The 16,910-nt window shown below is 47.0% G+C and overlaps 4 protein-coding genes across 4 annotated transcripts; 3 read left to right on the forward strand and 1 right to left on the reverse strand.

Annotated features, from left to right (window-relative positions):
* Nucleotides 1–352: 352 nt before the first annotated feature.
* On the forward strand, nt 353–5,959 carry EI90DRAFT_3021979 (uncharacterized protein; the record flags this gene model as incomplete). Its single annotated transcript, XM_039057732.1, is given in 12 exon segments — nt 353–801; nt 868–1,092; nt 1,112–1,508; nt 1,570–1,752; nt 2,433–2,780; nt 2,864–2,995; nt 3,054–3,191; nt 3,246–3,740; nt 3,822–4,142; nt 4,190–4,354; nt 4,413–4,706; nt 5,639–5,959. The coding sequence occupies 12 exon segments, from the start codon at nt 353–355 to the stop codon at nt 5,957–5,959; spliced, it is 3,468 nt and encodes a 1,155-aa protein (XP_038908829.1).
* Nucleotides 5,960–9,159: 3,200 nt separating this feature from the next.
* On the forward strand, nt 9,160–9,712 carry EI90DRAFT_3021980 (uncharacterized protein; the record flags this gene model as incomplete). Its single annotated transcript, XM_039057733.1, has 3 exons — nt 9,160–9,212; nt 9,299–9,362; nt 9,503–9,712. 3 exons carry the CDS (start codon nt 9,160–9,162, stop codon nt 9,710–9,712), a joined length of 327 nt encoding a protein of 108 aa, XP_038908830.1.
* A 994-nt stretch (nt 9,713–10,706) lies between these two features.
* EI90DRAFT_3021981 (uncharacterized protein) lies at nt 10,707–11,363 on the forward strand (the record flags this gene model as incomplete). The annotated part of the gene is made up of 3 exons (XM_039057734.1): nt 10,707–10,781; nt 11,003–11,212; nt 11,265–11,363. The coding sequence occupies 3 exons, from the start codon at nt 10,707–10,709 to the stop codon at nt 11,361–11,363; spliced, it is 384 nt and encodes a 127-aa protein (XP_038908831.1).
* Nucleotides 11,364–13,416: 2,053 nt separating this feature from the next.
* On the reverse strand, nt 13,417–16,375 carry EI90DRAFT_3135353 (uncharacterized protein; the record flags this gene model as incomplete). The annotated part of the gene is made up of 3 exons (XM_039064728.1): nt 13,417–14,710; nt 14,763–15,650; nt 15,939–16,375. The coding sequence occupies 3 exons, from the start codon at nt 16,373–16,375 to the stop codon at nt 13,417–13,419; spliced, it is 2,619 nt and encodes an 872-aa protein (XP_038908832.1).
* Nucleotides 16,376–16,910: the final 535 nt, after the last annotated feature.

A 16,910-nucleotide genomic window follows, 5' to 3' on the forward strand; every position in this document is an offset into this window, starting at 1 on the left:
AGTACAATAATTATAGAACCTAGACACAATAAATTATACAGGACTGATAATATCACAACCCTTGGTCCACCAGATTGATCACGAACATTCTGGTGGATTGAAGGAATATTGAGACATAGGTCACCTACCCATGTAATGTCATGGTTGCCACCAGAATGTTCGCGAACGTTCTGGTGGACCAAGGATAAAGTGTTGTGATATCAGCATTTGGGGAAATAATTATGCCAACCAGGTGAATGAGTCAGAATGGTAGGACTTGAGTAATGATGAGTAACAGTGAGGTGATTGATCTGATCGATTGATCGATCAGACACTACAGCTCACCACCCACCACCATCATCACCCATCCACCATGGCTGGAAGCACAGTGCTCCCCAATGTGAATATCCAAGGCCTTTCACGCCACATGGTGATCTCAGAGGACCTGAGACGTTTGACATATGACAAGGCAATAGCAGTGTCCCATGCGCTGCGTGAGAAAGCCTTCATTGGCATTTGTGAGCTGAAGGCTCACACCCACAGTTCTCTCCCTCTCACCTACGGTGTGAGGAATACACGGGCCATCGACCAAGCCGGGTTGGATGGCATCAAAGATAGCATCATTGAGGACAGTGGTCCATCAAGACTACGACCAGATATGCCAGTTGTGCTGTTGATCCGGCAACCCTGGGTGACCAGTACTGACTGGCCAAAAATAATCACGCCAGATAACCATAAGTCATTGGCAGTTCTTGAACTGAGTGAGGTGGGTTGGCTAGCAGCAAGGGCTGGCCAATTGAAAGTTCTGAATGGACAACATCGGTATGATACATTATTTATCGGCTTTCTTTCGCTATAAATAATTTGATAATAATCATTATTCATCAGAATTGGGGCATTACAGGCTGCTTATGCAGCGGTAGCCGGTGAGGTAAAGAAGTATGGGGAAGCAGTGGAAGGGAAGGTGGTTGATAATATGGCGACGTCGGAGGAGAGGGAAATATATCGGAAGGATGAGGAGAGGTTGAAGGAATGGAAGTTAAAGCTCCTAGAGCTTGTGACATGGCCTGCTGCGGTGTATGATTTGGGCAAGTGGAGGAAAACGCAAAATTCGTATCCAAACTGACACAAGCTTTTTAGATGTTTTGGAACAAGATGAAAGTATGGGGAGCTTCGTCATTGAGCTTCTCGCACGAAACAAGGATGTCATCGAAGTCATGGCATCAGAGGAAGAAAAGTTGGTGCCCATTTATCAGCACCTTCTCAATGTCCAGGTGAGGACAGGGTGGAGGCCAACTCTGTGGCGGTCAGCTGCTGCAGCCAAGGAGGGGCCTGACGGGATTGACCTTGATATCCGCAAGGTGATGTGGCCAAAGCTCGGCACACACAGGAAGCTCCAGCGGATTGCAGCTGACAAAAGGTCCAATCGGGGACTGATGGAACTTGTCTGTGTCGGCAAGTACTACCGTGACTGGAAGGGCTTCACAATAAACCACATCTCGACAAAACTTCTTGGTCATACATGTGCGGTATGTTGCTTGCTATGTGAAATAACTATGTATGACATCATTGATTTCATCATTTCAACAGTATCTGTGGACATATGTCCAAGCACAAAATGAACGTCTGGGGCTTCTCATGACGGAGTCTGACGTGGATGATAACTTCGATTATGAGCGATTCGAGGCACTCCTGAAGGAACTGGATGGGAAGTTGACGCACAAATCACGCAAGGCGAAAACCGAAGAGCTTGATGAACTGGCACTGCATTTTGTCAAGACTGTCAGAGACCAGACTTGAGACGAAAGAATGTCTCCGTAACGGAGGGCTTCGGCCTCAGCGACTTCTGCCAGGAGCGCTGTGCCTAGTGACACGTCCGTGCCCTAACTTACTGACTGGCAATTAGAACCTAGGGGGGAACTCTAGTTGATTTTTCTACTGGGGCGTAACCTATGTACAAGTGGGATATATATATGGTTACAGCGGAGACGGTTCCGCAATTGGCGGAGCCGAACGGAGCGGAGCTAACGGGGTTTAACCATTAGCTGACTGAATATTACCGACGAGTCGGTTCACGGGGTTAGCGGAAAGGCAGGCGATAACCCAGAAACGGAAAGGAGGGATAAGCCCGAAGGTGGACTCTGCAGGGCAGGCGAGTGTATTGCTCAGCGGAGGCAGGGGTGCGCTAGCGGACGTCGGAGCTGTCCGGAAGTCTTCGGGGCTCCGTACTTAGGGAGGCGTAGGTAATAAATTGGAATGGGGGGGTGGTGACCATCGAGGGTTACCGAGAGGATTGCGGAATAACGGGGGCTCCGAGGTTAGTGAGGGAGGAGCGGAGTTGGAACGGAGGAATCGGAGGGACCGGAAGTCGATGGCCGGGAATGGATATGACAAAGACGTTCATTGATAAAGTTGAGAGGATGCCCCCACTTGATGCATACTTCAATGTGGAGTTCTGGAAAGGTGTGGAGGATGCCGAGGTGGTGGCTGGGGTGGCGACGATTGTCAAGAAAGGGTCGAAGAAGACACAGCGGACTTATGGAGATGACATTTTCCAGTTCTCACATCGGGATCACTCATCACGATATATCGACTACCGAACAGCACTATGGAGTGCAGTCGAAAAGGTCCTTGAGCCAAACCGAAATATTCTCCCTGAGTCGGTGGTCCAAAAATGTCGCTATCGCTTCAACGTCCTCTTCTCTGGCGTCATTCACAGGTGGCATATGATTCTGATCACAAATGGTCTCCCATCGAAGTTTGATGACATTTCAACAGAATATGAACAGTTTTTCAAGGAGGTATGTCACAATCATATTTCGTTTGTCTAGCCCTATCCACCATAATGTGTGTAAACATGATGGCAGGTATGGGCATATTTCAGTCATCCACCAAAATGTTTGCGAACATCCTGGTGGAGCTGGCCATACGTCTGTCATCCACCGAAATGTTCGTGAACATTATGGTGGAGCTGGCCATATGTCTGTCATCCACCAAAATGTTCGCGAACATCTGGGTGGACTATCAACAAATTATTATGACATGAGAATTATCAACTGATCTGTTGGCCATAGATCCATGCTTGGATTGACCCTGTCAATGCCTACATGATGGACATCACCCAACTTAACTACTTTGATGCATCCTATGCACTATTTGATGCGATTCTTCAAGATCCTTTGCTTGCTGTGGAGCCAGGGACTGAAGTGGAGGTATGTAGCCAGGATATACTTGTTGGATGGATGCCAAGCTCACCTGATGAACAGTTCACACATGTGGTGTTTAGTGAATTATTGCCATGCTTTAAACACTGGAAAATTGAATGGGATCATTGTGGATTCAAGCCCATCCCCTCACGCACCAATTCTTCTTCGCCACTACCTGGTGGGTTCTTTGAGCGTGGATCAACATATGATGTACATGCCAAGACCAAGGCACGCATCAGGGAGGCCAAGGAAAAGGTCCCTGATGATGACCCCTCTCTGGACCCTCCAGAGCCTGGGAATCATAAGAATGGCTTTTTGGGTGATGCACCATTCAATATCTCATGGTCCGATGAGTGCCTTGAATACTGCACATCCATCACCACTTTCCTGCGCTGGTATGACAACAACTTCACTCATGTCGATCTCGTCAAATTCCGCAAGGGCAAGGATGCTGTTGATCATGCGATGGCATTATACCCACGGATTTCTCCTACCCAGGTTGATGCAGGACCAAATCACCTGCACCGTGACTCTGCAAAATGGCGCCTATCATGGGTGAGCTATGGGCTACATAACGAACTCTGCCGTCGCCCCCTCTTGAAGAGCGACACCATCACTTCTGCATTGCACTTGAAGGTCAGAGATGCATTGTCAATTTATGCACCAAGCCCACCCGATTTCCAACTCATCATCCCAACCCGTGTTCGAAAGTCATTGACATACTTCAATCAACCTGAAGCCTTTGTCCATGCCCTTGAGGGAAAATTGGATTCAAGTGATGAGGATCCTGAGGGAGGATCTGCAGCACAGGCTTATCATGCCACATGTGTTCAACACTGCCAACAACTTGATGGGCTAAGGAAAGCCTTCGAAGGAGTAACATTTATTCACAAGGGAGGGAAAGTAGATGGCCCAATTGATTCCAGTATCATAACAGCATGGAATGCATTTGAGCAGGTAAGGAATGTTGAATTTTCTGAATGATAATTGATTTGTTCACTTAGCACCTTCACCGATTCTCAGTCATAGCCTCTGTGGCAAAGGCAAAAGCAGTGCAAGATGCTGAAGGCTCTGCTGGAGAACTCCAATTATTTGAGGAGGATATTTGCCTGTTGGGAGGAATGCCACCTTCAAAATTCACATTCAAGAGTAGTTCGATTATGGCTGGGGTAAAATTATTGTCACTAGACTAGTAATGACTCTCCAGAGATCTAACATAAACCCTAGAAACGCCAATCAACATCCCCAGTGCTGCCAAAATGGCTCCGAGATGCACGGGATATCACCATTTCTGAGGCAAGTGATAACTACAAACATGCCAACATATCCATCAGACTCACCACTAAACAGACACATCAGAAGGCCCTGGATAAATTAGAGGATCAACAGGAGGAGAAGGATTATGATCCTGAACAAGGGGACCCTGACCGAGATGACACTCCATCCAAGTCTTCAGACTGCAGCAGTGAAAGCAGTGATGCCAAGTCAACTGACAACGAGGAGCCTATGCCATCCAAAAAAGTAGGTCAATAATATGCCACAGTTTATGTGATACTTAGACACTTCAATACTGTTAGAATGTGGGGATTCGGACGACTCCGGAATGGAATCGGAGACTTAGCATGGAAGGACCTTGGCCTCAGCGACTCAGGCGGAGCGCTGTGCCATTGCTGGTTGTCCTAGGGGTCCCTAATTTCGGATCTAGCAGAGGGAAAGTCTCTTGGGGGAATTCATGTCGATTTCGGACTGAGGTTACAAGTTACTAGGTACATTGTATATAAGGAGGGGTCCGGAATCAAAAGGAACAAGGGTAGGACAAAAGGAGACAAAGGGAGATGGAAAGAGGAACAACACCGAGGGTCAAGTGTTTGACTCAATGGTGTTTCCCAAAGGAGGAATGAAGGGCCAAGGCCCAAGAAGGAAGGAAGGAGGATGGGAGTTGGGAATGGCTAGCTGACTGAATAGAAAGGAAGCAGCAGCCCAAATAGGAATGAGGGAGAATAGCGGAATTGAAATGGACAATGCAATAGTTGCAAGGTCCGGAGTAAGTCCGGAAAGTCCGAACTCGGAGGTTAAACTCCGGAATATTGGCAAAGGTAATTAAATGGAATGGGCTAACCAATACAATGGGTATAAGCGGAGGTGGGGTCAAAGTCCGAGGTCGGAGCTAAGACCGGAGGTTCCGGAGACGAGATGTGAACGGGATACCGGAGCAGAGGTCCGGAGTTGGGAGCATAGGTTTTGCGTACTCATCTGGAAGGTGTCGAGGTTGGGGTCGGACCCGGAATGTTCCGGAGTCGGACCGAAGGTGGTGTCCGAGCCGGAGGTGGGATAACCTCTTGGGAGTCGGCAAGGAGAAGGTGACGGAAGGGAAGTAGGGCTCCGGAAGTCGGAGTTCGGAGTTCCAGGAGCCCGGAGCGGAGGTCGGGATTGTATGGATATGACAAATACAGCCCACTAGGGTGGAAAAAGGTAAGGGGAAGGCTGTGCCTGATCCTGGCCAAAGGGATGTTGAAGACCCCACACCAGAGGATGATCCAACCGGATCGGAGCTTAGTGATAGGGGTGAGCCTGAGCAAGGCGTAAAACACCCCCGGACATCTATTGAATCCACAGTAACGCCTGCTGCAAAGAAGCAACAGCCCCAGGATCCAATCAAGGAACCAAGACGTACCCGTGCAACAGCCAAAAAGGGTGTAAGTGAGGCTGCTCCCCAGCGACCTGGTGACCTTGTCTCAAACAGAGGTGGCATGCGTGGACTTGGCCAAAAATGATGTTCTGGGGCCCCATCCATGTTCCGTTTCTTTTTCCTGTCTTCAGAAAAATGTGTCTAACATTTCTGAAACACAAATAACAATTTGGTCATTGTACATTGTCACATAATCATAATAATTTGTGTTCTCCAGCCAGAGTGCTCCCACTCCACCTGAATGTTCGCGAACATACTGGTGGAGTTAGACATTTTGGAGACTGACTGCCTTGCTTTTCAGATGAAAGTATCATTGCCTTCAGCAAGGGAGTGGGTTGTCAACATACAGTAATTGTCCTGGGCTGAAATTGCAGGCAGAAAGAGGAGACCCTTGCTCCTACTGGAACACAGGGGACTTTCGTCTGGGGGGACTCATCAGCCCTTTTTGCCTAGTATTTATACTTTCACAGTACAGGTCTGTGCACCTGGAAAGCATCCCACATCTGAAATCCTATTAATCTTTGTGGATCATGGGTGGAAATCAGATTTTTACCATAGTTATAGTTATCCTAAAATTATGATAAAATATGGAACAGAAAACTACAATGCTGTAGAATTTAATGGAATTATTTATTTCCATAAAAGGCAAGTAGTTTTTCCATTATTTACGAAATAATGGACCCAATCTTGTTAAAACTCAAGATTAACTATCCTTAGGACAGCCTATCTTTTTGTTTCAGTGTAAAATGGATAGTATCATCCAATTTACAGACTGGTCTGTTGGGTTGCAAAGACAAATCACATGTTTTCGAAATCGAGTGTTTTAGAGAAGTTAATGAGGAAAAGGACAGAGCAAAAGGGAGGACCTTATCCCACAAGAGATACAGGTGCTTTCGTCTGAGACTCATCAGCTTTTTGCCCTTAAGGTATTTATACTTTATGGGGAGGTCTGTGCACAAAAACAGTGGGATGTTTCGTTAGAAACATCCCAACATGCTTAAATAAGCATTGGAAATGCTTAATAAGCATGCACCAGGGCTAATCCGAAAATAGAAGTAATATATAGTTTATATAATGTATATAAATGTTTATATTATAACCCGATACAGTAGCAACTGTTTGGTTGAGTTGGGTGGTTGGGGGTTTGGTTAGTTGGGTGGGGTGGGTTGTTTGGGTTTTGATCCCCCAAGGCCTACAACTTTATACCACCCCAAACCCTTTCAGATTAGCATCCCCATGTATCCATGTCTTCAGGTAGGTCATTATGTACCTCTGAATGTGATGCTAGGACACTTTTTCTCCAGGAGTTGGTAAGGTCTCTTAAGTTAGAGACTCTTTTCCTACTCACTAGGAGATCACAATCTAGGAAATCAGATTTGTGCAAGTCAAAAAGAAGCCTTCGCTTCCAACCCAGGACAGGAGCTTTCTCTTCCTCCACGACCCAGGAGAGTTGGGTTGGGTTGTAAAAATAGTAATCACGTGTTTTCAGAAATCGAGTGTTTTAGAAGTTGCAGATGAGAAAATGACAGAGCAAAAGGAAGTGCCTTATCCCACAAGGAATACAAGCGCTTTCATCTGAGGACTCATCAGCCTTTTGCCCTTAAGGTATTTATACTTTAGGGAGAGGTCTGTGCACAGAAACAGTGGGATGTTTCGTTAGAAACATCCCAACATCCTTATATAAGCATATCAAATGCTTAATAAGCATGTACCAAGGCTAATCCGAAAATAGAAGTAATATATAGTTTATATAATGTATATATAAATGTTTATATTATAACCCGATATAGTAGCAACCGTTTGGTTGAGTTGGGTGGTTGTATTGGGTGGGTTATAGGGTGATTTTTTGGACTTGGATGCTCGACCTTTGGGATGTTGGGAGTTGGAGTGGGGACTGGATGCTGGACTCTGGAGGCTGGCATGCTGGCGTGCTGGGAGGCTGGGAGGCTGGGAGGCTGGGAGGCTGGAGGCTGGATGGATGCTGGGTCTGACTGCCACCTACTATGGAGGCTCTCAAGGAGAAGTGCTGACACTGTCGGCACTTTGGATGCTGGCTCTGGCTGCACTGCTGCTGCACTGCCACTCACTATGCAGCCTCCCATGCAGAAGTGCTGACACTGTCGGCACTTTGGATGCTGGCTCTAGCTGTACTGCCACTGCACTGCCACCTACTACAGAGGCTCTCAAGGAGAAGTGCTGACACTGTCGGCACTTTGGATGCTGGCTCTGACTGCACTGCCACTGCACTGCCACTCACTATGCAGCCTCTCATGGAGAAGTGCTGACACTGTCGGCACTTTGGATGCTAGGTCTGACCTCACTGCCACTGCACTGCCACTCAATATGCAGCCTCTCAAGCAGAAGTGCCGACACTGTCAGCACTTTGGATGCTAAGATTGCTAGGGTTGGGTAGGGTTGCACTGCACTGCCACCTACTATGGAGGCTCTCAAGCAGAAGTGCTAACACTGTCGGCACTCTGGATGCTGGCTCTGACTGTACTGCCACTGCACTGCCACCTACTATAGAGGCTCTCAATGAGAAGTGCTGACACTGTCAGCACTTTGGATGCTAGGTCTGACCTCACTGCCACTGCACTGCCACTCAATATGCAGCCTCTCAAGCAGAAGTGCCGACACTGTCGGCACTCTGGACACTAGGATTGCTAGGGTTGGGTAGGGTTGCACTGCCACCTACTATGAAGATCTCAAGCAAAAGTGCTGACACTGTCGGCACTTTGGATGCTGGCTCTGACTCCACTGCCACTGCACTGCCACTCAATATGCACCCTCTCATGCAGAAGTGCTGACACTGTCGGCACTTTGATGCTGGCTCTGGCTGTACTACCACTGCACTCCCACTCACTACAAGCAAAGGTGCTGACACTGTTGCTACTCTGTACACTAAGTCTGACCTCACTGCCACTGCACTGCCAAATCTTCGCTCTCTCCTCAGTACAAAATTACTCTCAGGGGATGCAAATGGCTCAATAGGCAGCCCCAAATAACAAGTGTCCAATTAGGCACAGAGAGGTAAATATGAATGAATGGGGGAAATTATCATAGTGGATCAAAAATTTAGCAAGTAACTAGAATCGCTGCTGTGCCCCCTTGTGATGGGAATTTTTGTATCCAACTAAATCAAATAATGGAAATATTGAGTAGCGTTGTAGGAGAAATAACATATGAAGCTATATTATCAACTGGGGAGTAAAGGCTAAAGAGCCAGTCTACCCTCCATGCTACTTTATATACATATGTACAAGTGTATGCCGGAGTGTCAGGAACATGTCGGATGCATATCCGGATGATCTGCAAAGCGTGCAAAGTCGTCCGGGCTCGTAAGGTCCGAGGGGCGGGACTTCAGCTTCAGCGACTCAGGTGGAGCGCACTGCACTTCGTTCTTACGTTGTTGTCCCAATTTCAGACAGAAGCCTTACGATGTAGAGAAGAGACTAGGGGGGGAAATCCAAGTCAATATACCAACTGAGGTACATCTGGTGTAACCTACACACGTTATAAGCACAAGTAACTAAATGGGCTGGCCCGGAAGGAGTGGCGGATCAAGCGCGATATTAATGAATGAAGAAAGAGACAAATAGTTAATATCCGCAAACTTGGTCAACAAAAGGCAAGCAAGAACAACGAGTGGCAAAGGAGGAACAATAGTCTGCAAGCGAACAAAAGAGAAAAGGCCATCCAGCCGTCTAGCAAGCTGTCCGATTGGCGGGTGGACAACAAAGAACCACTCGAGCAGGCAACCTTGGTTGGGAGGTATGCACGCAGGGGAGGAAGTGTGGATGATGGTGACAGGTGGACGGATGGATGGATGGACGGATGATGATGTTAGCGGGCAGGACGGGCCAGTGGCACTAGGGCGGGTTGATGGATGTGACGGATGTGTCGGGTCGTGACATGGAGTCGGCAAATGCATGCAGCTTGGTAAATAGTAAACAAGCACGCTTTTGCATGCGATCTCAGCAGGATATAAATGGAATAAAATGGGAAAGCATGTGCAGCCTTCTCAGGCCTTACAGGGATCGACTAAAGTCAACTTAAATAAAAGAATTATTTCTCAGAAAGCCTGAGTGACAGATCCAACAAAGGAATCACAGTAAATTCACAGAAAAGTCCCAGCAAGAGAAAAGCTCTGCAGGGGTTCTGTTTCCTAGTAATTCTAACATCCTGAGTTTCAATGACTAATGTACAACAAGGAGAATTAGCCAAAACACTCAGGCAGGCACAAAGATCTCAAGTGCACATCCCCAAATGAACAACGATCCCACAGTTCGTCACTCTCGCAACAATTTCTTCTTTGATCACCCCAAGAACACCAAGAAGGGAAGCAACAGGAATGCTGTATGTCGGTGAGGGCAAGTATAGGACTGTCCCTGCATATAAGCCCTAATAATTGTTAGGTGCAGACTTGCAGCTAGACACTGTTGCATAGAGTGATGTTCCTCTCTTATCATGAGAGTGTGTATTTATCTTGGATAGATCTCGTAATGCCCAGGCTAAATGTAGAGAATGCCAAAGAGAAACCGATTCTTCCATAAAAGCATGGCTTTGCAGGGACGACCAAAGCAATCAAATGAGAGGGTGAGTGCAAGAGACCAAGTAGCAAGGTGACATTGCTGGAGGTGGGAAAAATGCCAAGGAATTCCGGACTCGAAAGTGACCTTGCAGGGTAACTCCTCTATGGCGCTCTCCTCGCCTACCATCATAATTCTCCTCGTTTCCAGCTTTCCAATGATACCTCATTCATCCCAATTGGTCCAGTAGTTCATGAGATATTCATTGACAGGTGCTGTCAAGAGCATGTGAGGTTCAACACCATGTCGAACCATCCATATACTAAGGCTCTGTTCGGTAGAAAGAAACCTGTTTCTTTTTGTGTCTTCATTCAAAAGGTGACTGATTCTTTCTTGTTTCTTCTGCCACTTTCGTCAAGAAACGAGAAGAAACTGACGAGTGTTCGGCATGCCGGTTTCATTGTCATTTCTTGCTACAGCTTTTTTCTTATAAACCTCACACATGTAAATTAAGCATGAATTATTGTTGCAAGTATGGATGCTGATCTTGGCAATACCCATCCCTCGATAACAAACGACGTCGTACACCCTGGGCCAAGGGGGAATCCACAAACCCACCTTCCAAGCGTGCTGTTTGGAAATCGCATGAGGAAGCGGAGCTCGTCCACTCCCTTCTTGAAGTTAAGCGTGCAGGTGGCACCTCGAATATTGGGTTCAAAGACAAGGTTTGGAACTCAGTTTCCGCACACTTAACTGAGGAATGCGGGACTGTGTTCAAGCCGAGTGCTTGTAAGAATAAGTATGGCAAGGTGAGTATGAGATGAGTGACTGATCAGACCACTGACTATATCTCCACCATAGTTAAAACAGATATACTGGGCCATCAAAAGACTTTCAGAGCAGTCAGGATTTCTGTGGAGCAATGAGAATGGTGCTGATAGAGCGATAAGTTTTTGTTGATACTAGATGCGATGTTTATCGTATATGATGGCATTTAAAAATAACGGTATAGGTACATATGGGATGCCCTGACACAAGCAGTTTCTTTCTTTCTACCGAACAGAGCCTAAGGATGTTCCATTTGGGACGATACTCCCCGGATTAGGAGGGTGGGTTGACATCACCAGTGTCTAGAGAGTGAACAATGGTATTTGAGGGGATGAATTGTGAGAATCTAGCAAGTTGCGAGTGCTCAGTTCTGAACAAGCCAACTAAAATGAATTGCTTATCTACCTAGCACGTTGTAAGCGCTAGGATATTTACAAGGTTTTTAGTCATCAACCAAGTCAGCGAAGACAAGAAAGCTCACCTCAGTTCTGAACAAGCGAACTGAGGGAGAGACAAGGGCGAAAAATTAAGGCTTTTAAGCCTTCTATGATGTGGCTGGAAAAGAGTGATCAAGAAAGGAATGACGGACAATCATGTAGATCATGTGTCCGTGCGCAAGATATGTGTTGACCTTTCTCCTAATATGAATGTTGGGCATGCAAGTTTTGACTTGGCACTGTAACGGCTCTATCACCTAGACTCGAGGCAGGGGAAAGGGGGGGGGTGGTAGTGATTGTGTATGTGGTTGGGAGGTCCGGGTTTTGGTCTTGGGGCGCTACCGTGTCTACTAGAGCCTCAATTAAACACTCATGTACGTCTCTCTTGGATGTCAAGGCCGAGGATTATGAGTAGAGGGGTGTTAGATGTTAGCAACAAGCTCAGGGGGGCATGGGGTCATGGATGGCGTCTTTGCCACTTGGATGTAACTACTTTTTACTCCTTCATGGGTCTATTCATTGCTAACTTGTTATGTACATGTACAAGGTATTTTCTAATGTCCAATTAGGAACAGAGAAACAATAAAAGAAATATGAATGGGGAAATTGTGACAACGGGTCCCAGATGGAAATTGTAAAGGTTAACTCCGCAACACCGCCCGCCTGTCCTCTTGCCAGCAACCTCCTCGTCTCCAGCTTTCCAACGAACCCTCATTTGTCCCAATTGGTGCAGTAGTTCCTGAGATATGGCCATTGACAGGTGCTGTCAAGACCACGTGAGGCTCTACACCATGCTGAACCATCCACGTATGGGATTTCCACTCTGGGAAATGCTCCGTGGGCAAAGGGGGAAGGTAGATCGTCACCAACGGGTAGAAAAACCGCTGGGTTTAATGTGTGGTTATGGAGGTCTGGGGAGGGGGTGAAATTGGCGGTGTGGTTGGGCGTGGGGAAATTGACTTGGGACTGTCAGGAATGTTGGAAAAAATAAGGAATGAATAAGGAATGAGTGTATGGAGTGTTGGATAGTAAAGACAAGCAATGGAAGCATCCGCGGTTGTGTATTGTGCATTGTTGGGTAGAATCCGCAGAATCCGACTTTTTGCCATGCACGGACTTGTCCTCACAACGTTGTCCCTCCCAATCAATGTATATAACACCTTCCCATCGTCTCCATTGGACTCTCCTTGACTCTAGCTTCGTGCTGATATGCCATTCATCCCATTTGGCTTGGTGGATCTTGAGATAGGCACGTGCCATTTGACATGGTGTTGAGTGTCCTCATATCTCTGTCAATACTGCACCGTTTGGTATGAAACTCGGCAGAAAAATAAGCCTAATTCTCCTCTTTCGATCTTATATTTTGCCGCCGAAACGCACACATGGATGTCAGGATTTTCAGGCAGAAAGGTGGGGTGAGTGTGGACATGGGAATCGTCCACTCCCCACATTTGCAAGCGACCAAAACTTGTTGTATACTGAGCACCTCGTTGTGAATGAAATCTTGATAGGTGTGTTGGATGCACGGACTGAATCTCCCTGGGGCTCTTCACCTTCACAAACATTTTCGACTATTTAGCTGAGTTTTGGGACCCCACTACGATCCAGCTGGCCCCTGTCTTGCTTCCCTGGGGCCCCAAGGCCAGAGTGGCTCTCCCACTCTCCAATCATGAAAAATGAAATTGAAACTGGGAAAATTATAACAAATAATATAACAAATAATGATAATGATAAGACAAGGCTTCGTGCTACAGGGTCAGTGACACCCATTCCCTCCTCCTAATCAAAGATCCATCCCACATAGCCTTATCATCGATCAAAGGATTGAGAATGATTATGGGAAGCCTTTGACCTGCCATATCTGCAGGGAAGGTCTCTGCACTTTTGGCGTTGGATGTTGTGTACCACATTTGTGAAAGGTCAGAATAGGGTGCCCAAACAAGTTTAGAGTACACATTCTTCCAGACCTTCTCCCTAATACGATCGCCACCAGTATAGTCGAATCTTTGGATGAATTCCCACCAGGCAGCATGAAATGAATGCCGCTTCCAACCCCTACCACCATTTTTGTACTCTATCAACCCTTGCTCTCTCTCATCCCCATATCTCATGGGTTGGCCTCCTCTCCTCTCCCTATTGTATGTCCCCTTCATCCTTGCTTCTTCCCATTTCAGGTCAGCTGGTGGGAAAGAGAGCTGGAACACTACATGGAACTCTGGGGGGTTGCGCTTCCTGATGTGAGCTCCGGTGAATCCACTGCGGAAAAGATCAGGTTCTTTAAAGTACCCTATACCAGGGTGTGCAACTGGACTGTCTGGATTACGGACAGTATGGTAGAACAGCTCTGGGGATTGCGTCTGGGGGACAGGGATGGTCTGCAGCACGTTGGAAAAGTAAAAGTCAAGGATCTGCTGGATATTCTTGGTCAATACCAGGTTTGTGGTCCCTTGAACGAGCTGAGGGACCCCATCACTGTTATCCGAGTTGGGGAAAGAATCCTTCAGGTGCTTGGTAGCGCTCTCCTTCAATTTGATATGAGCATTTGCTAGCAGCTCATCTAGTGATTCCGGCAGATCTGGTGGAAGTGTGTGGTTAGGTCTTGGTAGATGGAAAGGAGCAGGTGGTGTGATGTAGGGGGTAGTTGAAAGTATTCTTTCGAGCTCATCGATGGTAAAGCTGGAGAGGTGTTTGAGATACCGATCCAGCAGTAGCCGACGCCGTCCCAATCCAAGTGTGGCTCGTGCTTTGAATCCAGGGGAAATTGGCCTATGCCAATCATCTGTCATGTTCAGGTTGTAATCGATGTCCCTGAACCAGATGACATTTCCTGAGGCAAATGGGCGGTATTCTTCATTTTCCGCCTGCGCCCTCCATGGATTCCTGTCACGTCCATCTAACAGATCTGGGTGGGAGAAGTTGTCGGTGACAGGGAGGGAAGCACACATGAGCTGGTGCTCTGATGAACCTGCTGCTGGTCTCCTGTTCAGCATGTTAATCCGCCATGTGAGTGCAGCACTGAGCTCCAGAGCATGTCGTGCCAGTCTAGACCGGGGGGTCCCATTCATCTGAGCCTCAATGACCTGACGACATGCACGAGCCATCAGAAGCTTGAATAGCCATGGTGCACTGCTCGATGAACTCCTTTGTCACTGTTCTCAGGGAATTTTTGGCTTTTCGAAGGGGAATGCGTATCTCCAATCTTGCCGTCCCTTCCGTCCTCTCATGATGAGCTGAATTCCACACTTTCTCCAGATTATCGAATTCCACTCTCAGTTTATCCTTGGTTTTTTCTCCAAACACGTTCTTTTTCGTGATTCCCAGCATAGGGTCAAACCTGTCAGCTCTCCTACAAACCCCCTTCTCCGACGCATACCATTGTGCATAAATGGGTAAGCGGGGGAGATGAGGCAATGCACAACGTCCTCCAGCCAGAGATAGGATTCCTGCTTGAATGTCGCAGAAATACCCCTCCCTTCCAGGCTGTGTCCATTGTCTTTCCACATCCCCCTGATACCCTGTGGCAAGGACCTGAAGAATTCGGTGGTGCTCTGATGCATCCCAGTGAAGAACATGGGCCTTCCTGCTTATTTCGAGCCCCACATCCACCCACGTGCTTTGCTGTTCTAGAGATGTGAGTCCACTGTGAAACATCCCCAGGATAAGTTGTCTGAAGATCGTCTCTTGATCCTCTTCACTGGAACCCTGCCCTTCCTCTGTGCCATTGTTAAAAGGGACAGGATGTGTGGTGCTGAGTTTGATTCCCTTGATCTCAAGGCCAAAGAAGAAGCTGCGAGCCCATTCGAAGCGTTCCTTCTTCCTCTCCAGGCAATCTCTCATATGTTCCACCAGTTCACCTAGCAGAGCAGCAGAAACCAGACGCTTCCCACCCACCAGCTTGCCATCCTTGGTGCGGGAGAGGATGCCACCCAAGAGCCGATAAGGGGAAATGAAGGCGAGGAATGTGGAAGGATATGAATCAAAGCTGGACGCAGGATTTCATCATAGAATTCCGCAATATAAGTCTTGCTGACCCTGTTGTTGTTGTTGTTGTTGCCGTTGTTGTTGCCGTTGTTGTTGCCGTTGTTGTTGCCATCGTTGTCATTGTTGGTATTGTTGGTGTTGTTGGTGTTATTTGTGTGGGTTGGGCCAGGTGGGGTTGTGGAAGGGGTGAAGTATGGGAAAAAAATTCTAATGAGGCCATTTTTTGAATAATTGCCAAGGCAATAGTTGGCAATCTTATTTGGTGCTGTCACATGGTCCCCAGGTTCACAGTTCTGGATGGAAGTGAGTTGTAAGGGTTAGAGTATGAATGACACTAAGGCTCACAATCTCGAATAGATGATCTGGAAGCTTCACATGCAGATTGGTGGAACCAGAGAGAGAATCCATAGGACGAGGGACAAGGGAAAGCTCCACACTGTCGAATAATGGCAACCCCTGATAGAACCCAATGATAGAGTCAAAGTCCCTGTGGAGGGAGATGCCTGCATCATCACCAGACAGGTTGGTTTTCATGTCTGCAGTATCAAGCTTGTAATATCTGCCATCATCATTCTTGCCTTCTAAAAGGAGTTGCTCAAATTGGATGTTCAGCCCCCCTGGTGTTCTGACAGAATCCAATCTGAATGCCTTTCTGACATATGCTGGGAACCTGATGGGCTGGAGATCTTCACCCAGATCTGAAGGTGTTGTTTCCCTGGATGCCATGGAGGGTTGTGAATGTGCAATAGAGAAAAAATTTCGGCAAGTGCCATTGAATACTGTGCCCACAATTGAATCCACTGTGACAGAAATTTCTGTCACACAATGTGTCTCCCACTGGTTGTTGTATTACTGTTCTTGAGCACTAGTATGCCTGCACACTAAGGCAATGATAATTTCCGTTCGCAACTCAACCATAAAGGTTATATTACTACTTTAAGAACACTACTCCACATAGTAGCTTGGTATATTATATTTTGCTGCACATCAGGCTTGCTCACGAACACAACATTGAGGGAGTTCTTAGTGCAACATGTTATGATTTGGTTTGCAATCAAAAGCAGAATGCGCTGCATGTTCTTGTTGTTCACTAAGCACTATTATTAAGCTACCCTCGTTGTGTTTTGGTTGTGTTGTTTGTGAACAACAGTACGCTGTGTTGCACTAAACTAAGAAATACATCAATTGTTGGAAATCCCTTATGGCCACTGACTTGTCATATTATTTGCATATCCTGCTCCACCAGAAGGTTGTTGAAGAA

This window comes from Cantharellus anzutake (genome assembly GCF_015039405.1).
Source record: "Cantharellus anzutake strain C23 chromosome Unknown EI90scaffold_135, whole genome shotgun sequence".
Lineage (NCBI taxonomy): Eukaryota > Fungi > Basidiomycota > Agaricomycetes > Cantharellales > Hydnaceae > Cantharellus > Cantharellus anzutake.